This window comes from Bombina bombina, chromosome 3, assembly GCF_027579735.1.
Source record: "Bombina bombina isolate aBomBom1 chromosome 3, aBomBom1.pri, whole genome shotgun sequence".
NCBI classification, from domain to species: domain Eukaryota; kingdom Metazoa; phylum Chordata; class Amphibia; order Anura; family Bombinatoridae; genus Bombina; species Bombina bombina.
The window spans coordinates 552,184,131-552,210,646 of record NC_069501.1 but is presented as its reverse complement, the minus strand read 5'-3'; the positions used below and the strand labels follow the sequence as shown (position 1 = coordinate 552,210,646).

The window sequence follows — 26,516 nt, the reverse complement described above, 5'->3', positions numbered from 1 at the left end:
ATTTTAAACTACAGTCACCACTGCACCCTATGGTTTCTCCTTTCTCTGTTTGTTTTCGTTCGAATGACTGGATATGGCAGTTAGGGGAGGAGCTATATAGACAGCTCTGCTGTGGGTGTCCTCTTGCAACTTCCTGTTGGGAATGAGAATATCCCACAAGTAATGGATGATCCGTGGACTGGATATACCACAAGAGAAATAAATTTATCAGGTAAGCATAAATTATGTTTTTTTTAGTTAGGATTTTATTTGGGGGGTTGATTGTGTGGGTGGTGGATTTTACTGTTGGGGGTTGTTTGTATTTTTATTACAGGTAAAAGAGCTGATTTCTTTGGGGCAATGCCCCGCAAAAGGCCCTTTTAAGGGCTATTAGTAGTTTAGTTTAGGCCAGGGTTTTTTTTATTTTGGGGGGGCTTTTTTATTTTGATATGGCTATTAGATTAGGTGTAATTAGTTTAAATATCTTGTAATTTGTTTTTTTATTTTGTGTAATTTAGTGTTTGTTTTTTTGTAATTTAGGTATTTGTATTTAATTTAAGTAATTGTATTTAATTTAGGTTATTTAATTGTATTGTAAGGTTAGGTGTTAGTGTAAGACAGGTTAGGTTTTATTTTACAGGTAAATTTGTATTTATTTTAGCTAGGTAGTTATTAAATAGTTAATAACTATTTAGTAACTATTCTACCTAGTTAAAATAAATACACACTTGCCTGTAAAATAAAAATAAACCCTAAGCTAGCTACAATGTAACTATTAGTTATATTGTAGCTAGCTTAGAGTTTATTTTACAGGTAAGTATTTAGTTTTAAATAGGAATTATTTCGTTATTAATAGTAGGTTTCATTTAGATTTATTTTAATTATATTTAAGTTAGTGGATGTTAGGGTTAGAGTTAGACTTAGGTTTAGGGGTTAATAACTTTAGTATAGTGGCGGCGACGTTGGGGGTGGCAGATTAGGGGTTAATAAATGTAGATAGGTGGGGCCGATGTTAGGGGCAGCAGATTAGGGGTTAATAATCTTTAACTAGTGTTTGTGATGCAGGAGTGCGGCGGTTTAGGGGTTAATATGTTTATTCTAGTGGCGGCGATGTCCGGAGCGGCAGATTAGGGGTTAATAATTTTATTTTAGTGTTTGCAATGCAGGAGGGCCTCGGTTTAGGGGTTAATAGGTAGTTTATGGGTGTTAGTGTACTTTTTAGCACTTTAGTTATGAGTTTTATGCTACTGCTTTGTAGTGTAAAACTCATAACTACTGACTTTAGAATGCGTTACAAATCTTGCGGGATAGGCTGTACCGCTCACTTTTTGGCCTAAAAAAAAAAGCTTGTAATACCGACGCAATGAAAGTCCCATTGAAAAAGACTTTACGAAAATTGCGTAAGTTAATTTGCGGTAGGCAAAAAAAGTGTGCGGGATAGCTGTACGTACAAGACTCGTAATAGCAGCGGTAGTGAAAAAGCAGCGTTATGAGCCTTAACGCTGCTTTTTTACTCATAAGGCAAAACTCGTAATCTAGCCAAAAGTTAGTAGCAAATAACTTCAAAAGTGCCTTTACATTTCAGTCTATGGGAACTGTGTGTTCCCAGTAAATATATATGTATATGCTTATATAAATATATATTTATGTGTTAATATGTGTATACACATATTCACACATAAATATATATGTATATAAGCATATACAAATATATTTATATTTGCTGCACTAGAAACCTCCTTTCATTGCGCAGAACGAGGCTCCCATTGCAGCCTATGGAAACATGTGAGTGCAATGCTTCCCAGCAATACAAACGAGAGCTCGCGTTCGCATTGCTGACAACTTGTAATACCAGTGCACATTAGCTTGCACTAGTATTAAACAAATGAGAGCAAATATCGCTTTCATGAAAGTAATATTTAGCGCTCCACTTGTAATCTAGCCCTTAGTAAGCAAAATCTACTATTCTAAATCATTTGAGGCATCTCCATGGATTACAAATGACAAAGCAGCAGCTATAGATGCTAAATGCTAAAGAGCAACTTGAAGAGAAATAGAAGTGAGGGTTTAAAAAATATTGAATGCAATGCCTGTCTGGCCTCACTCACCTTTTTGCATAGATAACAACATACAAGAAAGCTGTAATAGCTGGAATGTTTCCTGACCCTTGACTGCACAAGCTGCACAACTTAGAGGGAGCAGTGGCTGCAGGCCCCCTCAAAGTATCTGCCTGGTAGAAGTGGCGAAAAACTGTGACCCCTGTAGTTACTCTCTTTAGCTGTTTAGCTGTATTGGTGTAATATGATGAATCATTCACAGTTAGATGTACAATGCAGTGATGTTACAGGGACTTAGAAATGTTTAGAAATGAATGTGCTTATAAGTACAGTCCCTTCTTGTTATACCATATTTGTTCAACTGATGTAAAACAGGCTGGATGTGGCGCATCTTAAAACCAGCATTTTTTAAATAAATTATATTTTTATTATTGATAGTTAAAACAAGCTAATGACTTTTAAAGAGAAAATTTAAAATGTTATTCTAGAAGTTATTTAATTTCTTTTTTAGTAATGTGATCTTTTATAAAATAGTGACAATAACATACAGAATGTCAGAAACTCATTTTGTTTATGTTTATTTTTTTATTTACAATTTAGATGGAGAGAGAGAGAAAAATCACTGTGTTTGTAGGTCTTGGAAACAGTACGGAGAGTGGCGCCTTAGATGTGCAGTGATGATACTTTGACAGCTAAGTAGTTTTCCTTTTTCATCTTCTTTCAACTTACTGTTTGCTAGGAATAGCAGAGTCACGTGAATGTGACCTGGCCTTGGGATCCCCAAAAGTATGGGACCACTGCTTAGGGCATGGGGTTGCAGTGTTGGGGGTCTGATCAGAAGTAGGATGTGTGAATGGGATTACAGGGTCAGGTTTCTGATCTGACCCTTGATGTTGATATGGGGTTGTAGGGTCAGGGATCTAACCTTAGGTTTGATTTGGGTGTGGGTTTTTGGGTGTTGTGCTCATCTTCTTTATATTTTAAAGGTTAGGGGACATTGAGGTTGAATAGTTGAGCCAGCTCAGTTTAATGGTGCTTGGACAGGCTAGGGAGGTGGGGTTGGGTAGGATATTCCAGTGGTTGGTTTTAATTCTGAAGAATCATTATTAAATGAAAAAGTCCTGGTTATGAGCTGTTAGGGGGTATGTGTGGTGGGTATAGCATCACACATATCCCTAGAGATATGTTCTGTTGGGAAGATAGGTCACTATAATGATAATTTTTGGTGAGGGTTAGGTTGTGATTTTACAGTTAGGGTTAATAGTTTTGGTCAGATGGATCACAGATATTGATATTTGCATCTGGTACAAATGGCAATAAAGGTTAATTGCATAGATAGCCAGGTAATTAAAATTGTGAGTCTCAATTGTGATGAAGGACACTAGCAGTTGTAAACCTGGGTTGTGATAAGGGACACTAGCAGGTGTAGCTTTGAGTTGTGATAAGGGACACTTGCATTTTGAGTGGCAGGGTAAGAATTAGGGTTAGTTGTGTTGGGGATTAATGATAATTGTAGTTGGGGCAAATTACAGTTAGGGATATCAGGCAGCTACACTGGTACTTGTATGACATAAGTATCAGTCAAGGCTGGATTGACCTACCAGGAGATTTCCCAGTGGGCTGCAGCAGCTGGAGCTGGAAAGCTACAATTTAAAGGGGTTATTAATGGATGCAATTGGGCTTTAGAGTGCATATAACAACAATCTGGGATTTTTTTAATACAAATTAATATAATGGTCTGCTTTCTATTCCCAGTCCGGCCTTGGTATCAGTGTTATTGTGGGTGGGGTTAAGAAGCTCCTTACCTGGTGAATCATTGTGACCTTTCAAAAGGAGCCATTCGTTGTTATTGAAGCAACTAAATAATAACCTTAACATTGTGGTACAGCCAATATATATATATATTTTTAATGTAAAATAAAGTTTTTATATTGAAATAAATGTTTTAACAGTGAATTAAAAAAGATATGGTATATGACAAGGTGTTGGACTGGGAAGGGCTCAAAGGTGTAAGTGTATGTGTGTATTTGTATGTGTTTAGATATATGTGTGTATATTACAAGTTCAAAGCAAAAAGTTAGAGAGCGTTTGAAAGTCTGATGCGCGCTAACTTCAGGTAGTTATGAATATTTTACATTCTAATGTTCTCCACATAGAAGAAAGTTATTTTTATTTTTAAGTATTTATTTCTATATACTGTATATCTGATTTTTATTGTAAAATATATATCTAAAACTATATCTCTATATGAAAATATATAGGTTTTATATATATATATATATATATATATATATATATATATATACACAGAAGGGGACTGCACTCTCAGACTGGACTGGGTACACATCCGATGACCCTGCAACATGCAGGTAAACATGTATGACACAAATGTGGTGAGATCTCGTTAAATATTGAAAAAAGTCTCAGAGGTGGACTATTGAATAATATGTAAAAATGATTTGGGATTTTTACATATTATTCAATTGTCCACCTTTGAGACTTTTTTCAATATTTAACGAGATCTCACCACATTTGTGTCATACATGTTTGCCAAACATTTTAACAGAACTTAATAGACATTATCATATTTTAGATTTTCTTTGTCAGTTTTTTACTTATGCATATTTCTTTTGTTATTTATCGTGCTGTTTTTATGTTTTGATAAAACTTTTTACCCATTAGTATGTTATTCATGGATCCATTAATTTTTACTTTTAATATATCACACTGTATTATTGTATGTATTAAACCTTTTTTCTTCTCCACCTCAGCCTTAGGCGCTCTCCTCAATCTTAAACGTCTTTGTATTTTACTAGGTCTACTAGGAGACCCATTGAAGAGAGCAGTAGGTGTACCCTTTTGGCGCTAGGTCTACCTCCACTTAGATACTGGGAACAAGTGAAAGGTGCACAGGTTTATGTAATCACCCCAGCCATATACAAAACACGTAAGGGGACTGCACTCTCAGACTGTACTGGGTACACATCCCATGACCCTGCAACATGCTCAGCCCTGGGTGCTCACTGACACTCACAGGAAGCTGTGCTGAGATGAAACTAAATGCTCATTCGTGACGTAATTTCCGGATTTATTAAGACAACGCATAGCACCTAGCCGTCAGCGGTAAACTTAGCAGTGTTTTACACACATTTCATCTAGCAATTTTTTAGTAGCGTTTATTGTCAGCCACGTGCTTTTATTTCAGTTTTAAATATATGTTCTAAATTATGTTTTAATATTTAGTTTCATCTTTGTTTTATTAAAGTTATTTTTATCGTCACTAGTCAGCTCTAGATTAAACAGGAATATCCCCTCACTTCACTCTCTGTTCAAGTATACAGAGCAGTACTAGAAGGGGCGTCCTACATTCTTTTCCGGAGCGTATCATCCAAACAAGAAAATCAGTCTGTAAATCCAGAATTCCTGTAGCTCAGACGGAAAGAGAAACCTTCTCGCTGGGAGAGAAACACCACATCGCTGAACACTTATCCCTGTGGTCTATACAGGTGAGCGGATATTTTCTCTGTTATTCTTTCAACACATACAATCGTATTGATGGGGTATATTTGTATCTTTACATGCACATGAGGAAATCCACTCTGAAGGTGCTGCCATAAAAACCCTTTTCCAGACATACTGTATATATATATATATATATATATATATATATATATATATATATATATATATATGTGTGTGTGTGTGTGTGTTTTGTGTAAATAGAAATATTTATTTAGAAATACAAAGAACATTTTCTTCTAAGTAAAGAACATTGAAATGTAAAATATTTATATTCAAACACAGTAAAACACATTTTAACATATTAAAATTGATAAAAAATGTTTTATGTTTCAATGTATTTGACTGGAAAGGGCTCAAAAGTGTGTGTATGTATATATATATATATATATATATATATATATATATATATATACATTTGTACACATATAAACACATAAAAACGCATGCATTGTTTTATTGCGCTTTGCTTTATTGCACTTCACAGATATTGCTCTTTTTACAAATTGAAGGTTTGTGGCAACCCTGTGTTGAGCAAGTCTGCCGGCGCCATTTTTCCAACATATATACATATATAAACACATAAATACACATTAATACACATATATACACACCATTATGACTCACTGAAGGCCTAGATAATGGTTAGCATTTTTAGTAATAAAGTATTTTTTAATTAAGGTATTTACATTGGTTTTCTTTAGATATAATGCTATTGCACACTTAATAGACTACAGTATAGTGTAAATATAACTTTTATATGCACTGGGGAACAAAAAAAATGAGTGTGACGCAATTTATTGCTATGTTCGCTTTATTGCTGTGGCCTGGAACCGAACCCACAATATCTCTGAGGTATGCCTGTATATACACAAATACATTATAGCCATTATAGCCATTTACACTCAAATACTTTACCATAAACCATATCCCTTTTATTAATATTTATATAGAAAATTTTATCAGAAAGTATATACAGTATGTGTATATATATATATACACACAGGTATGTATATATATATATATATATATATATATATATATATATATATATATATATATATATATATATATATAAAGTGTAATAGTTTATTTTGATATATTTCTGATGTGTTTGGTGAACATTTTTTTATAACCCTTACACTTTACACTAGGTCCCAGGTGCACTAATACTTTTAGCGCATATTTTGTTTGCCGTTTACTTTCAACTTGTAAAATGCACGTTAGCATGGTCGCACTATTGCTTATCATGTCCTGCAATAACATTAGCATGCCACTTGTAATCTAGCCCTTTTTGCATACACTACAGGTAAGGATAATATTCATAACAATACAATTTGATGACTAAGTAAAATATAATAATGTCTTAAAAATTATAAAATTATTTTTTTCCCTTATGGATAAACTGAATCATGGGTATAATTAATGAGGAAAAATAATAGGTACCCATTAAATAATTAACCCTCACTATTATTAATAAAACATATATTACCTATATTAAATAATATAGATAATGATAATTTACAGTTAAACAATATAAATTAAAATAATGCATACAATTAAATAATATACAATAATAAATGGATGAGTAACAGTGAAAAATAAAATAAAATCTACTTATAGATTAAAAATAGAAAAAGTTATTTTAGACTGATTAAGAAACAAATAATATACTGTAGAAATTAAAGCCATTATAATAATGCATCTATTTTAGAAATACTTTTCTAAAAATATTTTTTTCTAAAATGGCCCTTATTTCTTTATTTCGTAGGCTGTAAATAATAGGGTTGAATAACGGTGTTAATACAGTATACAAGAGTGAAAGAAACTTATTTAAATTTACAGTGTTTTCTTTGGTTGGCATCACATATATAGTTATTAATGTTGAATAATATGTGCATACAACAGCCAGGTGTGAGCTGCAAGTAGAGAAGGCTTTCTTTTTCCCAGTTGTAGAAGGAATCCTGAGAATGGCTAAGACAATACGTAAATAAGTTAGTACAATGAACACAAATGGAAAGATTGCTATTGGGATAGAAAATAAAAATATTTCCATTTCAATCAAGGATGTATCAGAACAAGAATGTTCCAGAAGGGGTGTGAGATCACAGTAATAATGATCAATAACATTAGAGCCACAAAACTGTAATATTCCAATCTGAACAACTACAACAAAGGTTGACAAGAAACTATAAAACCAAGAAAATATAGTAAGCCAGAGACAAAAATTGAAGTTCATAATGGAACTATAATGCAGTGGGTCACAGATAGCTAAGTATCGATCATAGGACATCACTGTAAGGAAGAGGGATTCTGCATTTGTGGAAACAGAAAACATATAAAATTGAGTGACACATCCAACTGTAGAAATCGTATCCCCTTTGAGCAGTATAACAGAAAGCAATTTCGGGATAATGGTTGTGGTAAACACTATCTCAGCTGAGGCTAATTGGCTGAGAAAGAAATACATTGGAGTATGGAGGTGGGGAAATGCTAAAACTATTAGTGCAATGAAGAAATTCCCAAACAATATTGTAATATACATTATAAATAGACAGATAAAAAATAAAATTGTCAGGTTGTGAAGACTTTGAAATCCAACAAGCAGGAATTCCATAATAATCGTCTTGTTGTCTTCATGCATTGCTTTTTTGCAATTGATATTTTGGGATTTCTGAACCTAAAAAATATCAATTAAAGAAATTACATTGATTTAAAAAAAAATTAATATAAGATGTTAAACAACTAAGACCATAATAAACAATGAGTGATGGACAATTTGAAATCAGAATAGTTGTTGGGAGTATATTGTAAGGTAAAAAATAATTCAATAATATACAAAAGCTGTCATTACCAAATGTGAGTTCATTGTATATAGTCATACATTTTAAAGAAGTTGAATTATTAGCCTCCCTATAATTAGAACAAATTCAAATAACTTCATCATATGATATATATTTATTATCACAGCTTTTTATTCTGATTGTTTTTCTAATAACAAACACAAATGTATTAACAATAAAATAAGTAACATAGAATAGCAAGCAAAGAGTTCATCAATAATTCAATTTCAAATTCAATTTCCCATCAGTAGAAATTTAAGTTGGACTTTAAGATAACATATCTGAAGGTATGATATTTGCATCTAATCCAGTGTTAATTAAGATTCTGTCTTTGAAAATGTAAATGGATAGAAGGCCTATAATAAAGGTTGAAAACTTTTCATATGAAGGGCTATGAGTTAATTATTTTAAAGCTTGTTTTAGAAATACTACTAAATAAAATTTAAAAATATGAACACTAATTATGAAATTTAAAAAATAATGCTAAGTAAAGATAATAATAATAATTAATATTTAGCTAGATGATTTTTTGTATTATGGTACAGAATTCAAAGGAAATGCATATACAATTTCTCATAATTCTCTCTTCTTCATATGCATCCATTTACTTCTAGAAGAAAGATATTAGTAAATACAAGATCTATTTGCTATAAAATTATTGTTTATATTCAACTATCTATAATATTTATTTATGAGAATTGGAAGGCCAGATAAAATACTTTGGAGAGCTGCATTATAGCGCTCAAACTATAGTTTTGACAAGAATACGTAAGGTCAGTTCAAAGTTAGTTCACCTGACAAAGAATTTAATAGTTTTTTAAGCATTCTTGGAATCACTCTGTTTATTGCTTTTGAAAAACTGCATTTCAGACAGAAATTGGAACCTCAACACCAGTAATGATGCACTTCAATATACATGTACAGTTTTACCTTTAAGTTTTGGGCTTTTTTAAAATAAGCATCTTTTTCAATACAATTTAACATCTCATGTTTTGGCAAATCTAAACTAGTTAAAATATTGGAACAAAAGCACAGTATCATAGTAAAGGATCTATTCTTTGTGCACTACTGAATATAACACCTTGATAAATATAGATATAGCTACGCCATCAACAGTACGCTTAAGAATTCCTATTTGATTTCAAAGGTTTAGATTATTTTATGTTTTACATAGAAATATAGATTTTGATGGCAGATAAGAGCCATAGGCCCAACAAGTCTGCCCAATATTTCCTTAAAGTATAAACTTATATAGGTTGTAGGATAGCCTTATGCTTATCTCAGCTGTTTTTAAAGTCTCCCACAGTGTTTGTCATTACTACCTCTTGTGGATTTGTATTCCATGAACCAATCACCCTTTCTGTAAATGATTACTCCTCAAATTACTCCTGAATCTACTACTCTTCAGCTCGAGATCATGTTCTTCAATTCTTATTTTTATGAAAAATACTCACAGCCTCAGCTTTACTAAGCCTCATATTATTCTTAAAATTAAATCACATAAAGAAATCATTGACAGAATGTACTGATACATTAGTTTTTCATTCTATTTTTTTTTTAGATTTATGTAATAAGTAAAAAAAACAAACATACTTGACAGCATCTAAAGCTATATACTAAACATAGCTATAGAAAAATGCATAAAGTAAGTTGACATATGTATTAAGAGATTCATATATATATATACAACAACAACAAGGGGGTTTGGTTAAGCACACCAAATTTGTTTTTATATATTAGCACACATATTGTGGGAGTGCTGCCAAAGTGACCAAAATAATTACAAAACAACAACGAGTATTGGCGCACATCCAAACACCTAAGTCCACATATTTATAACATATTTATATATGCTGCAAAAAAATATTTTTGCTTGCTAAATATTCTTAAAATTGTTAAAATAAAACTGGGATCATTGTCACGCAATATTATTAACATATATTTATGCTGCAAAATTTTTTGCCTGTATGATTTTCAATTTTTAAATAATGTTGGGATCATTAGTTGGAATTCTGTATTTGAATATTAGAATCAAATTATTCAGCCCAGCAAAGCTAAACTGATTAGTGTTAGGACCAGTCTATTTTGGGACACCTTGTAAGTGGTGACTGGCTTAGCAGAATATGGCCATATTGTGTGACTAAGATCCCAACTTTATTTAAAAATTTAAAAGCATACAGGCAAATTTTTTTGCAGCATAAATAAATGTTAATAATATTGCGTGACAATGATCCCAATTTTATTTTAACAATTTTAAGAATATTTAGCAAGCAAAAATATTTTTTGCAGCATATATAAATATGTTATAAACATGTGGACTTAAGTGTTTGGATGTGCGCCAATACTTGTTGTTGTTTTATATATATAATGTATATACATACACATATACAGGGCTCAAATTTGCACTAGCCCACTAGCCCACTAATCTGTTTTCAAAATAACTGCAGGGACACTTTTTATTGTACCCTCACTGACACTACTTCTTGATTTAGATAGCTCTTCTATAGCAAATATTGCAGTATTGACAAGATCAGTATAGGTGGCAGTTTCTGCAGGCAAAATCAACTACTTTAAATTATTGTCCCCTTTATGAAGCTAAAGGCTACCCATGTTATTTGTTCAGGTTACTACCCATGCAAAATAAAAATAAAAAGCTAATTTGACACTAAACAGTTTTGTTTAATGCCCCTGCTGCCTAAAATTGCCCTGGTTGGTAGCTTAGGACTTTAAATTTTGATATATATATATATATATATATATATATATATACGTATATATATATATATATATATATATATATAATTGTTTAATTATTTTTATTTTTTTAAAGACAAACATAATTAAGGCTTTGTAACAAAAGAATTCCTAAAATGAAACCACATATACTAACAGATTACCTGGCATTATGGCTCCCATTTATCATAGGATGGATGGGATGGGACCTTGCCCATGCGGTTTTGCACAACCAATTTTGTGTAAGCAGGACTTGTTAATCATTTCAGTTAATCCTGACTAGGATTATTTAACTGCACCCTTGAGGCTGTAGCCACTTAAATATAGAGTTTCAGGCCCAATCACACTAGACTGCAATGCTCGAGCCCCGAAGCTTCATAAATGGGGCCCTATTAATTTACAGAATCCACCGTGATTTTAGCAGCATTATATAAACACTTATCTCTCACTTTTTGTCACTCTCGCTCTTTCTCTCTACTGTGTTCGGAGTCAGTATTTTTAAATCAGGTCCCCAAGGAGTCATAACAATCTAGATTTAAAATATTTACTTACCTGAGCAGAGGTGAAAAGCCACTGTGTCTGAGCTACTGAATAGCCCCAAGAAGGAAATGTTAGAACTCCTTAAAGGGACATGAAACCCAAAATATTTCTTTAGTGATTCAGATAGAGAATACATTTTTTTTTAAACAACTTTCCAAATTACTTACTTTGCTTACTTCACTTGTTATCCTTTGCTGAAAGTTTTATCTAGGAAAGCTCAGGAGCAGCAAAGAACCTAGGTTCTAGCTGCTGATTGGTGGCTGGATAAATATACTGATTGTCATTGGCTCACCCATGTGTTTAGTTACAAACCAGTAGTGCATTGCTGCTCCTTCAACAAAGTATACCAAGAGAAAGAAGAAAAAATGATAATAGGAGAAAATTAGAAAGTTGCTTAAAATGGCATGCTCTGGTGTGTGGAGTCGGTTTCCGGGGGAGGAGCTCAGGTGTATGGTTGCTGCAGCACCTGTCTAGCATTACCTCCACTCTAAGCTATTGGCGGAACTCCCGCGCCTAAACCCTTAGACCCAGGGTGGCCTCTTCAGCTGTTTCATCGCTCCTGGAGCCGCAGCAGTGCCATGACTATGCACTGAGCTGCATTTTTGCAGCGTTCATAAGCCTTTATTCCTACTAAATACACAGCTTTATGAGACTACCCATCTCTCTCCCGGTCCCCAAATTGGAAGAACTATTTCCCCCTGTATAAATTTGCCCCTGCAAGTATACAAGGAAAGAGGCTACTATACCTTAATATTGGAAAATTAACCTGATCAAAGCCTCCCCTGTGGCTGATCCGGCGGTGTCCGTTGAGGTTGTGGTGGGAGCCTGCCCGCTGTTTTGTCCATACTGGCTTTGCGGACCCAATGGCTCCCTGATTCTACTCTGTTCCTTGGCTTCCTGCGGGGTGAACTCCTTTGGCTGGACGGTCGCCAGTTATCCTCGGCTTTGCCCATCTACAGTGAGGGTGTGAAGAGGTGGAGCGGCTGATTGGTCTGTTCTGTCGGGTCCGGGTGTCCCCTCCCACCGGTGCTGCGTGAGGGGCACGGACCGTTGCTCTTACCTTCTAGACTCTGGATTGGTCGCTCCTGATTCCTCGCCCTCCAGCATTGGTTTGGATACAAGGTAGCTGGTTGCTTCTCTTCCCCGCAGCCGAGGCACGTTTGTAAAGACGCCCCCCCTCCCACCGGTGCTGCGTGAGGGGGAGCGCTTTGAAGAAAGGTCCTGCATTCCTCAAGTTACACCGACGAACAACAGCGGGTAACGTTTAAAACTGTTCAACTATCTACTATCCCCTACTGGGAACACTGCCTGATATTTCATATACAAGGGGTAAAATCTGCTGGGTGTACCGGGATAGAGTAACAAACAACAAGAAACTAATGTCTCAACATAGCCCTCCGGAGCAAGCACGGCTAAGCTTTAATAAGGGGACATAACTTCACCTTTCTCCCTTTTTGTTTTTTGTTTTTTCCTTCCTGGATCATCAGACTTTTTCTTTAGATTTGCTTTAAAAACATTCAGTTTTTTCACACCATTTAATTATCAGCAGCTTGATACCTGTGTCCCTATTTACCCACTCATTTGTTAATTGTGTTGCTTTTTTTTGTTGTTCTTTTTTGTTCTCTTTCTCTGGGGGTGTGAAAACTAATGCCTTATATATATGAACCAAAAATAATGCTCTTTCATGTCAAACTGTTATTTGATATCAAACAAATCTATGCGCTAGATAAATGTGTTTTATTAACTTAAAGTAAGCTAAGTAAGCTAAATTGACTGAATTTGCTTAGTTTAAATCCTTATCCTTGCTACAAAAAAACGATTGCTGCATTGTATCTGCTGCTCTTCTTTCTTGTTTTTTGTTTCTTCTTCCTTCCTCTCTGTCTTAAACTGAGATCTAACCCCAAAGAACGGAGGGAGGGGGGAGGAAGGAGGAAAGGAAGAAGAAAATATATCACATTTAATGTTGAACACAAAACCTTCTGTATCTATCTTAAGGAAGTCTACACATATAAGTATCCTTAGTCCACTGTAATAATTTACAGTGAAACTATACTGCTGAACTAAGCTAGTAGGTATGGGTTGTAAATAGCCTTATACAGGCTTAGGTGCAAAAGAAATCAGATACTATTTTTATAACAAAACTAAAAGGCTATCTTATAATTATATACTCTGCTCAGGCGCAGCCATATAATTACAATAAATAATCTGCTGGAAAACAAAACCCTGAAAAGTAAATTTCCCTGTTGCACGGCCCTGTAACATGCACTAGAATACAATACTAATAGTGACTTAATAGGGAAAATTAATAGGTGAAATACCTTTACACACCCCAGCTGTTAAACCCCTTCCTGTCTCGCCTCTCTTTCCTAACAAAGATGATAGTATAAACACGAAATATTCACTCTTTTTCACAGCATAATAGTTAATAATAGGGGAAGCTAAATAAAAATAAAACAACACTTCCCCTTTTTTTCTTCACAAAAATAATTTTCCACCTTACTATACCTAACCTCCCCGCCACCTCACACTGTCACAGTCACGTCCTTCACAATTCTTGAATTAAATTCCACTAATACTTACACCTACCTCTACCCCCCTCACTTGTTCACTTCTAATTAATTTTTTTTTTCTCTCTCACTGGCAAATACCTCACCTACACTTCCCCTTCCCTTCACCCTTCAAATAATCACAACGCACATGGATAAATTTCTTTCTAATATCTCTAAGACACCTTCACCAAACATGGCAGCTAGAAATAGAGACAGGAAAACCAAGAACACTCAAGACTCCTTTTCTGAACCAACCACTACTCATATGGCACCTATACCTGAGTTTACTAACATACAAAACCTTGTTACTAGCATCTCTGAAGCTCTCGCACCTAAATTTGACACACTAAGGGCAGAAATTAAACAAGACATATCTTTGTTAACCCAGGAGATCAGACAATTCTCCAACAGATTACAGGAAGTAGAGCAACGAGTGTCAGACCTAGAGGACTTAACCATAACACACAATTCTAAACTTGAGACCTTAAAGGTTAAATTCCAGGGAATCCATGATAGGCTGGAGGATCTGGAGAATCGGTCTAGAAGAAACAATATACGCATAATTGGCCTTCCTGAGGATAAACAATATGATGACCTCTGTCACTTCATATCAGATATACTCACTAAGGCCCTAAACATTCCTCCAGCCTATCATCCGATTCTAGTGGAAAGAGCGCACAGAATGGGCCCTCCTCGTCTAGATAACAGAGATAAGAACCGCCCTAGACCTGTTATTGCGAGACTACTCAATTTTCAAGACAAAAATATGTTACTGCAGTACTACCGTAAAAATCAGCCAGTCCTTATAGACAAGGCCAGAATCCTGATTTTTCAAGATTTCTCGGCACACACAGCTTCTAAGAGAAGAGAGCTGGCACCAATCTGTACAAAGCTCATACAAAATGGGTATCGTGCCACCTTAATATACCCCTCCAAACTCAGAGTTGAAGCTAATGGCACAACACACTTATTTGAAGATGCTCAAAGGGCTGCAGACTTCTATAAAACATTGAACCTGTAATCTTAGACAGATGATGATCCTGTGTTATAAAAACAGAATAAGGCATATGGATAGGGAATCCCCCGGGGTTGGGGGAAGTTTCTATGGTAAATTTTTAATCTATCTATGTATATTATCCTTTTTTTTTTTTTTTTTTTTTTCTCTCTCTTCCCCCTCTCCGTTCCCTAAGTAAACGATGCAAAAAGCAAATAATCTAAAAATAGTATCCTGGAATGTAGGAGGCATCTCGACCCCCATTAAACGTAAAGCAATACTCTCTCATCTATGTAGAACCCAGGTGGATATTGCTCTTATACAAGAAACTCATTTAAATCTTGAAGAATCCCTAAAGTTAAAAGCTCTATGGGTTAAAGATGTTATTGTCGCGCCAAGCATCAGGAAAAAGAGAGGTGTAGCTATATTAATAGGGAAGAAATCGCAAGTGGAAATCTTGTATTCTGAGGCAGATCCGGAGGGGCGATATGTCCTAGTGAAATTTAAGGCAGCTCAACTGATATATACACTTTGTAATATATATGGCCCAAATGTCTCTGACCTGAATTTTTGGAACACCATTCAGACCAAACTCCTATTAAATTCTGAAGGATTCCTGATCCTAGGAGGAGATTTCAACATGGCACCACAATCTCCTATTGATAGGCTCAGGAGAAACCCCAGGCAAATAAAACAAAAGAAAGATAATTTAGATACAAAAATCTTTAACAAAATTAAGCAAAACCTGGCACTACGGGATATTTGGAGAACTCAAAATCCTGACACACAGGACTACACTTGTCTCTCCAAAGCCCATAAAACTCTTTCTAGGATCGATCTATTTCTAACGGATAAACGTCTATCTTTAACAAATATAACAGCAGGAATAATGCCGATATTTCTTTCTGATCATGGGCCTATCTTCCTCGTAATTCATCTGGCCATTCAAAGCCCAAATTCTCTCGTTTTTTCTTCCCTTATTTCTTAGCGACGGACTTTAAATTTAAGGAGCAGATCAGGAATAAATTTAAAGAGTATGCTAATAACAACAGTGACTACGTAGGGCGCCCAGATATATTCTGGGAGGCAGCCAAAGCGGTACTAAGAGGCGAAATCACCACTTATATTGCTACTTTAACTAAAAAGCTGAAGGTAAGAGAAAAAGAAATCAATAACACATTGACTAGTTCATATAACCGCTTTCTTCTGGAAAAAAAGTCCCTTAAATTGGGCAAAATATATTCGAGCCAAAAGCGCTAGAGACTCTTTTATACTCTCTCAGGAAACATACAAAGAACTTAGATTTCAAGCTAAACTATATAAATTTGGCAACAAATCTGGAAAAATGCTAGCCAGACTGGTTAAAAATGAGGGAAAGAAACCAACTATTGAAGAACTTCAAAATAAGGGGAAGCAAATTTTAGACCCTAAGGAAATTTCCGACATATTCTTAGAATACTATCAGGATCTTTACGCCTGTAAAGGCTATGATGAGGAGGGGGCTGCTGAGTTCTGGAGTAAAATCACATTCCCTACCAGTGGCGTCACTAGGGTTGGTGTCACCCGGTGCGGTAAGTTATGGTGTCACCCCCCCCCCCAGAAAGCAGACACGCACAAAAACACAGGCAAACACACATACAAACACTCAGACACACTTAAAACATACTCAGATGCATACACAAACACTCGGAAACACACTCAGACACACACACAAAAACACACACACAAAAACACTGAGACACACACACACACACACACAAAAACACACACACAAAAACACTGAGACACACACACACAAAAACTCAGACACACACATACAAAATATGTAAACTGCACTGCATTAATTATAAAGCTCATGCCTAGAGCTGCTCCCTGGCTCAGCAGAGCATCAAATGAAAGATAAACAGAGCACTCTAAAATAAACCACTGAAGAAAAGTTTTAGGTGCAAACTATGAAAATTCTGCTCTCTGACTCTGTTCCAAGTCTGTCAGTGCACAGCCCCGGCCTGCGTGCCTACCGCTTCTTATGGCCAATCACCTCTGCACTCTGCCCACCCCCAGACCCCCGCCCGCCCTCCTACCTGTTCAGTGTGCACTTAGTGTACCGTAACCGTAATGGTCTGGTGGGCATCATACATGGCTCCTTCACTTTAAAGACAGTGTCAAACAGTCATGCGGTCAGGTGCCAGGTATCCCCTCATGATTTGCCAGTTCCCGTTTAGAGAGACAGCACAGCAGTGAGTGACTCCACTGCTCCACATGTCACTGAGCAGTGAGCACAGATAGGCAGGCAGGTTTAGGCTAGCAGCGCAACTTTGCAAGCCCCACAGCATGCCCACAACATTCATAGCGAAATTGGGCAGGGGAGAAGCAAAGTACAAACAAGCAAAAGCAGCCAGGAAATCTATTTGTTGAAATTGCAGCACTGGCTCAAGGGGTAAAAAAATTGTGTGTCTACATCTTCCCCAGTCCCACCAATGTTCACAAATGTCAGCCCCTCTAATAAAAAAAGCTATGCATCTCAACATTGTATTTCTTTGAATTTCAATAAAATTAAAAAAAAAAAAAAAAAAAAAAAATTTTTTTTTTTTTTTTTTTTGGTGTCACCCCCTGGTGGGTGTCACCCGGGTGCGGCCCGCCCCCCCCGCCCCCCCCTAGTGACGCCACTGTTCCCTACAGTAACAGCTGAGGAAATTCTTAATCTTAACTCCCCTATTTTAAGGGAAGAGATAGAGAGAGAAATTCTCAAACTCTCCTCCAATAAAGCCCCAGGCTCTGATGGGCTCCCAAATGAATTTTACAAAATCTTGTCAGCAGAAATAACACCTTACCTGAGTAATCTCTATAATAAGATCTATGTTGATGGTGACCCAGTCTCGGCCTCCTTTTCCTCATCATTTACAACCCTGATCCTAAAGGAGGGGAAGGATCCCTTGCAAAAAGAGTCATATAGACCAATAGCCCTGCTCAACTCAGATTACAAAATTCTATCTTCCATACTTGCAGCTAGGTTACAGCCCATCTTAGCAAAAATAATACACACAGATCAAGCTGGTTTTCTAAATGGGCGTAACTCGGCAGCAAAAATTAGAGAGCTTCTTGTTACAATGGATTATATTCAGAACCATCCCCCCTCCGCCATGGGGAGAGAGGGCCTCCCTGACCAGGCAGTCTTATCAATAGATGCAGAGAAAGCCTTTGATTCTGTAGTTTTCAATCATACATTGACAGCTTTAACAAAGTTTGGGATAGTTGGTAATCTTCCTAAATTTGTGGGAAATTTGCATACTCATTCCCAAACAAGGTTGATAGTAAATGATATTGTTTCCTCTCCAGTTGTGATAGACAGAGGCACACGTCAGGGCTGCCATCTCTCCCTACTTCTTTTCGATATAGCTATCGAACCATTGGCTATTATGATAAGGGAATCTCTAGAGGGCATAAGGATCCGAGATTATCAGATAAAAATCGGCTTATATGCTGATGATCTGCTAATTTACATATCTAATACAAAATTAAACATACCAAAACTCCTTCAAATAACCGACCATTTTGGCTCCTTCTCGGGATATAAGGTAAATAAATTAAAATCTGAAATACTATGGTTGAGGAAAAATAATAGCTCCATTTTAAATATCCCATTTAGAGTGGTTACAGACTCTTTTAAGTATCTAGGAATTCATATTCCACTTAACTTAGGGGACTTATACAAACTTAACATATCACCCATATTAATCTCTATTAAGGAAAAACTCAAATCTTGGCAGAATTTGCCTTTGTCAATCTCTGGTCGAGTAGAATTATTTAAAATGATTCTCCTCCCTAAACTCCTATATATCCTGCAGAATGTTCCACTGCTCTTACTAGAAAAAGATATCCGCTTTATCAATGCTGCACTTAGTCAATTTATATGGCCGGGTAAGAGACCTAAGATATCTCTTACTAAACTTACTATATCCAAAGATCTCGGAGGCCTAGCATTACCGAATATCAAATTCTACAATCTCAGCTTTCTGGCACGTATAGTAGCTGACTGGATCTACGCAAAAAACTATGTTTTAAACAACGAGTTAGAATCAAATATTTGTAAGCCTTATATCCCAGTGGCTATGGTTCATTCTTTATCACGGGAGCTGCCTGCGAATATTAAAAGACTTAGCACTATATATATCCCGATTAAGGCATGGTGTAAATTAACTAAATCTCTCTCAATATCCAGAAGTGTCTCAAAACATCTTCCCATAATAGGGAACCCACAATTCCAAGCAGGTATAGACTCAAGTATTTTTAATAGGTGGCATAACTCTGGTCTTGATAAAATAATCTGTTTACTAGATAAAGATAGAAAATGTATCAAGTCCTTTGAGGAACTTAAAACAGAATTTAATCTCCCCAATAGAGACTTTTTTGCTTATTTGCAAATAAGGCATTTTGCTGCGGAATTAATTAAACAGCAAGGTTTCTGTTGGACACTAGGTAAATTGGAAAGCTGGCTAACTCTGACAAAAAATGAACATATGTCGATTACCCCATGCTACAATATACTTAATATAAGTAAAGGTACTCCCTTATTAGATAATATGGCTTTAAATTGGAGCTCATTAATACCCCAGATCAATATTGATTCGAAAACTATTCAATTATCAATAAGCAAAGTAGCTGCCTCCACGATATCTGCCACCTGGCGGGAGGCCCATATTAGGCTTCTTCGTAGGACATTCTTCACTCCGGAGAAAGGCCTCAGAATACATAACCAGCAATTTAATAAGTGTCCTAAATGCTCCCTTCAGGCGGCAGACCTGATTCATATGTTCTGGTCTTGCCCAAAGATCAGAAGATTTTGGAATAGATTAGAATTCTGGCTAAAAACTACATTAAAAGTTAACATAACTCCTCTATCATTATATCAAATCATATTCTGCCTAAAGATGGAAAATAGTCATCAGGACAATGATAAAATAATAACCCTCTCTATCCTAACTACTAGATACCTGATTTGTAAAAAATGGAAAACAAGAGCACTCCCGACAATTTCTGAAATCAGGAATCATTTAAAAAACAGTGTATGCTAGAAAAAAAGGACATAGATATCGACAAGGAACCGGATATAAGGAAGTTCTTTAGCAAATGGGCAACATTTATAAAATCACTCCAGGGAACCGAAATTGATTATTTAATTTTCCCTTTTAAAAACTCAGAAATTGTTCTCCTGGGGATCTGGTAGATGTAGAAATTGCGGAGAGGGGAAGAGATTAGTTAATATGGTTTTCCTTTATTTTTTTTTATTTTTATTTATTTTATTTTTTTTTCTCTGGCCGATTGTCACTGGTTTTGTTGGGATTGATAGTATATTATAATATTCTGATCACTTCGGTGGTTAGAGAAACTGATCTAAGATAGTGGAGAGGAGGGGGGGGAGGGAGGAGAGAAAGAGGAAAATCCAGCAGAGTTTATAATTTGTTTTGTCTCCCCCTCCTTGTTTTTTCTTTTTTTTCCCATTTCTTTCTCCTTTCTCTTCCTTTTAGAACTAGTCTGGCATAAATATATTGATATAATTTTGTAAATTATAAATATTTACTATTGGTTGTCTTGTGTAATATGGAAAGATAATCAGCCTTGCGTGGTGCAAAATATTTTTTTTTTTTTTTTTTTTTTTGTCTTGTTTGGTTTTGTCTTGTGGTTTTTTTTTTTTGGTTTTTTTTTTTTTTTATGTTGTACACAATGCTGGTCAAAAAACAGAAATGATATAGGGAGGGGAAAAGAAAAAAAAAAAGACCCAGGGCATTTTCAGAGACAAATGAATTAGTTATTTCAACATTTTGAATAATATTAAGCATAATTCCTAAATATGTATGTTAAGCAGAATTAGCATAACATTGTATAAATTATCCACGGCCATTAGGCCGTACTGTGCTTCATTGTTTCTTTAGTTTTTTCAATTTTCTGTTCAAAATAACAAATATATTATGTATTATCTCTGTTGTTGAAATATGTTTTGGTTTATAAATAAAGCAATTAAAAAAAAAATGGCATGCTCTATCTGAATCGCGAAAGAAAAAAATTTGGGTTTCATATCCATTTAAAGGGACAGTAAACACCTTGTAATTACAAGAGATTTCTGTTGTGTTTCAATAGAATAACATACCAGGCAAGTCTTTAAACCAAGTTTTTAAAACAAATTAACATCTTTTTTATTGCAATTATCTTTTAATAGATAAACTCCACCCACCATTTGCCTTTTTTGGAGGAGCCAATCTGGGCTTTAGTCTGCAGACAACAAGGCAAGTCTCTATTATAAAGTTAGTATAAATTGAATTGTTTTGCAGTCGTTATCAGTTAAAGCCAATTAGGAACATATGTGTAACAGGGTTAGCCTTGAGAAGTCAGCAGGGTACATTTCAAGTTCTGAGAATTAGACATTTTCAGAGCTAAATTACACAAAGGAGCAAAATAAATAATGAAAATATGTTGCAAAGTTGTTTCATTCTGCATAACTAAAATTTTATTTAAAATTCTCAAGGTGTTTACTGTCCCAGAAATGTAGTCTCAGTTTTCCACTTGGACATTTGAGAATTTTGAGAGCAGCTGCACTGTATTTGGGGTTTGCCTCAGATATAGAACATTTTGTTAGTTTGGGTTGTATGTTTTTTATGTTTTTTACAAACAGGGTAACTTTAATAAAGTGAGCATTTACCTGTTTGTGAAGTTGGTTAGTGTGATCTATATATGTGCTAGTGCATGTACAGTGCTCTAATGTGCTTGTGCCAAATCAGAACTTGCATATACAAGTTTACTCCTTGAAACCATTATTTTAGTACTCAGTATATATGTTTTTGTTTTTTAATATTTTTAATTTGAGGGCATATTCATAAAGTAGACTGTGGAGAAACAGGGAAAAACCCATCATTATTGTAATCTACTGTACAGCAAATTGCAATCAGAGATCGAACAACCATTAGATTATGATCTATACTGTAGGTATAGCTGTATAATTTCTGTTTACACAGTGCATTTAATTATGCTTGAGATTAATATATTTGCAATTATTAAAAACGTAAAGTATCTTTTTCATCAATGTATAAAAGGTACACCTTATAGAAAACACTTCATTACCTGAACGTATGCACCTCTTGAACAATAAATAATTTATTAATATTATTTTATTTTGCATATCAAAATAAAAAAACAAATAAGAATGATCTCCACAGACAAAAACATCAAAATCAAGTTTATATAAAAAAATGGAAATAAGCTCAATTATTGCTACCATTTTTGCTGTTGCATTTTTAAAATTTAGACATGTGTATGATTGTTTAATATGCCCTCATGACTGTTAAGTTCTAAAATATTATGCTGCTCTCAATATTTGTATTTGATAGATGAGTGCGGATTTGTGGCTAAACTTTTATTTTTTTATTTTTTTTATAGATAGCTATTCCTCTCAAAAGCTTTTTTGCATGCCCCAATGTTTTATAAATTATGTTTCTACCACTTTTAATGGAATTAACCTATGTAATTGCTTGAAATTTGAATTACCTCATAGATCTTGTGGTTGTTTTTCAGTATTAGAAAAAAATTATAACCTAAACATCATTATATGAATAAAAGGAAAATCAAAAGTATAGGGGGAAAAAACTACAAGGAAAATACATTTTTTTTCATATTTCTTTTTCCGTTTTTACATTTTTAATATTTGTACTGTAGCTAAAAGCAGCTGCCTTATTGTTTTTATTTATTATATGGTTAGGCGTATTTTTTTAATATAGTCACTCGTTAGTAGGTCACTACCTTTTACATATTGTATTTTTTTTAATTGGGTATGTTTTTTTGTTTTTTATTTTCTTACTCAAGCATTAAACTATGATTTTTTGTTGTTGCATCTATTCATCCAAAAAATATTTAACATTATTTATTGATAAGAAATGTTAATATAAAATCATTAATGTTACCTTTTAAAACATTGTTTGATCAGCAAAATGTATAATATGCATTAAAATTCTAGGCACAGTTGATATAATATTACTAATTGTTTTTGATTAGATGACAATATTACATATTTGACAAAAATATGGAGCCTGTAAAGCTTGTTTTTAATTATTTTATTTTTAAATGTTGACAAAAACTTAAATGATCTTAAATCTATACATAAAGGCATAACCTTGAAAATTATTGTGGGCATTAAAAAATACTTTTTTTTAAAAAATAATCAAGTCAGTGTTATAGCAATATTAGGAGTATATACATTTTGATATGATATATTAAAAAAAATGTTAAGTGTTATTTTTCTTGCTTGTTTTGTCATTTATCTTAAAGCTGTGCAAATACTTAATTTTCTAATAAACCAGAACTTTCATCACTGTATACCATCTTATAAATGCATAATCAGAAATAAAATATATTAAAACTTACCTTGAAATTTTGCATATGCTCCCCAAGAACACACTATACTATTGACCAGGGACTGCAGAGGAAATCTAAATATGCAGCAAATATGAATTATATGACTTTAATGTCTATATTGAGTCAAAGTCAATGGCCTTTTATCTCATTTTCCCAATATAAGGGAGAATCCCTATGGAATTATTGTTTTACAAATTATTCAGTGGTGACTAATTAGTGTTCCAACAAGCGTATTTGCTATATGTTACATTATCATACATATTGTTAGTATTACAAAAAATACACAATACACAGAACTATATAAATATATGGACTGGTGCAGAGTTTAAGGTCATGTTCCTGTAAACAAGGCTTATGATATACTTCTTTCTAAAACAAAAATTGCTTTATGGATCCATCAACATAATTGCATAATTGGTATAATAATATAACATAAAACACTACTGTCATAATAATATTAGTCACTATTTATAGGATATTTATTTTTCAGTTCTCTAAAACATCAATAAAACCATTAAGACAGAAAAAAAATCAAAATTAAATGGCCATGAAATTGATCTAAAAAGTTTAATGTATTACTTCGAGTTCAGATAAAAAATGTTTAAAAATTACTGGCTTTATGAAATACATTTGTGATAGGCATGTGCATTTGGATACTTTGTTAGTATCTGAATACGGAAGAAGGTGGCTGCTCGCAGCATTCGGGTCTTTTCTGAGATGGATATCTTCATGTGAAAGTGCAACACACTAAGATCTGCGCAAATCCTGACCTTAATGTGTTGCACTTTCACAAGGAGAAATATGACTCAGAATAAAGCCAAATGCAGAGAGCGGCCGCCTTTTCCGCATTCGGATACTAACAAAGTATCCAAATGGACATGCCTAATTTGTGATTTATGTCATGCCAGGCTGATGAGGGATCACTGTATAAAAATGATGATGTGAATAGTAAATCATTGGTATGTTATCAGTATGGCAATAACACATGGAAAATCTGATTGGCCAGTGGCACACCAAGTTGCTTTCACTGGATATATGGTTACTGTGATGGACTCAAGATTCATCTAAACAGATCATGTGTTTCCTCTCACAAGAGAGGTGATAGAGCATAGACATGCTCCACAGAGAAGAGGAATGAATATTTCACTTGGGGACTCTGCCCAACCAGGGTCTTAATGTACACTCAGGATGGTAAAAATTGACAGGTTGACCTCTTGGGGAATATATTGATTTCAATATACAGGGGTAAAAAAATATCACTATAGTTTATTAGTCAGGTGTTAAAATTTACTAGCTCAGAGGGAGAAAGTTACAAAGTCCACTCAATGTTAAAGCTAAGAAAGAGTCAAATTTTTTACTTGTCCGCTGCAATTTCTTAATGATCAAAACTGAAGTAGTATTACAAAAGGAAAAATAAAGAAAACACAGCACAGAATCAACATGAATATAAAACAAAAGAGAATACTTTTGGAGAGATCATCACAAATAGGCTAGTTCCCACTTGAGAAAATTTCTATTTGTTATAAATTTAACTAACATAAAATAACTAGCTAAATTAATTAACTAGTTAATAATTTAACATTAACTTTAATTTTATTTATTTAGCCAACTAGAGTCACTCAGCGACCACAACATTTATCTAATAATACTCACTAGATGACTCCAATGATTCTTTGTTGGGAGGAAGCATGAGGCCCTCCGAGGAATATCAACCTCCAACTTGTCAACAGTTTATCTAATCACTAAGCGGTCTCACTATAGGTCTTGAGTCAAAATAAATGTTGTGTGTCATGAGTTATCATTACGTGTATCTTCAGACGTGTTTTGAAGGAGTATACTTCTCTAAGGAAGAAGGAACTATCTATACTCGTTTGAAACGCATCCGAAGATAAACATAACGATATTGTTACCTTTTTTACACGCTTGCTGCATATTTACATGAGACTTTAGCTTATATTACCTGTACTACCTGGCATAACATACTTTTATAAGAAGTGAATGTGAGCTATATCTACTTGTAACTACTATACGCTGTTACTGATACCTCATATCGTATTGAGGTCCCTTTTGCGAGCATATATAATATAGATTGCAATAAAGCCTTTCTTATTACTGTACAAACAATATTGCAGTATTGTCCTTTTTTGCTCTCTTTTCCACGCACCCCTGACATCGCACCTGTTTTCTACCGTGCTGCAAGAGACATAGAAGCAGACAGAGGGAAATCTATCAAACCACAATGTCTATGTGACAGCTCTCCCCAATCCTCACTCCACTTACCTCATAGGATTGAGGTCACCTTTTGTAAGTACAAACACTGGAAGGATTTTCTAACTTGAATACCTCTGGATTTAGTTTATTTATACTTACACACACACTGTACTTGGACATACAAGTTGTTACATTACAACCAGATGTGATAATGTGTTATTTTATTACTCTGAAAATTTTGCGCCTAATTCTCCTCTTGCACACAATGTATTTATGTGTTTATATGTATATATATGTCTGTACATACATATATACACATATAAATACATAAATATATATGTACCCATATATAAACATATATACTGTATATATAAATATAACATCACAATCTGGAAAGCACTCCACCAGATTTTTCAAATAACATTGTTTAATGTATAAACGTTTTCGGGGTCCTGAGGACTGGGGAGCCCCCGAAAATGTTTGTACATTAAACAATGTTATTTGAAAAAACTGGTGGAGTGCTTTCCAGATTGCAATGCTATATTTTTGTTTGAAATTGCACCCTGGTGGTTAAATATGTTTTATAGTGCTGGGCTCTTCAGAGTGACATATATATATACAGTATATATATATATATATATATATATATATATATATATATATATATATATATATATAAGGTAAGTGAATT

General features: G+C 34.4%; 1 protein-coding gene across 1 annotated transcript; it reads right to left on the bottom strand.

Annotated features, from left to right (window-relative positions):
* Positions 1-7,260: 7,260 nt before the first annotated feature.
* On the bottom strand, positions 7,261-8,199 carry LOC128652428 (olfactory receptor-like protein OLF1). Its single transcript, XM_053705366.1, has one exon. It carries the CDS (start codon positions 8,197-8,199, stop codon positions 7,261-7,263), a length of 939 nt encoding a protein of 312 aa, XP_053561341.1.
* Between the last annotated feature and the right edge of the window lie 18,317 nt (positions 8,200-26,516).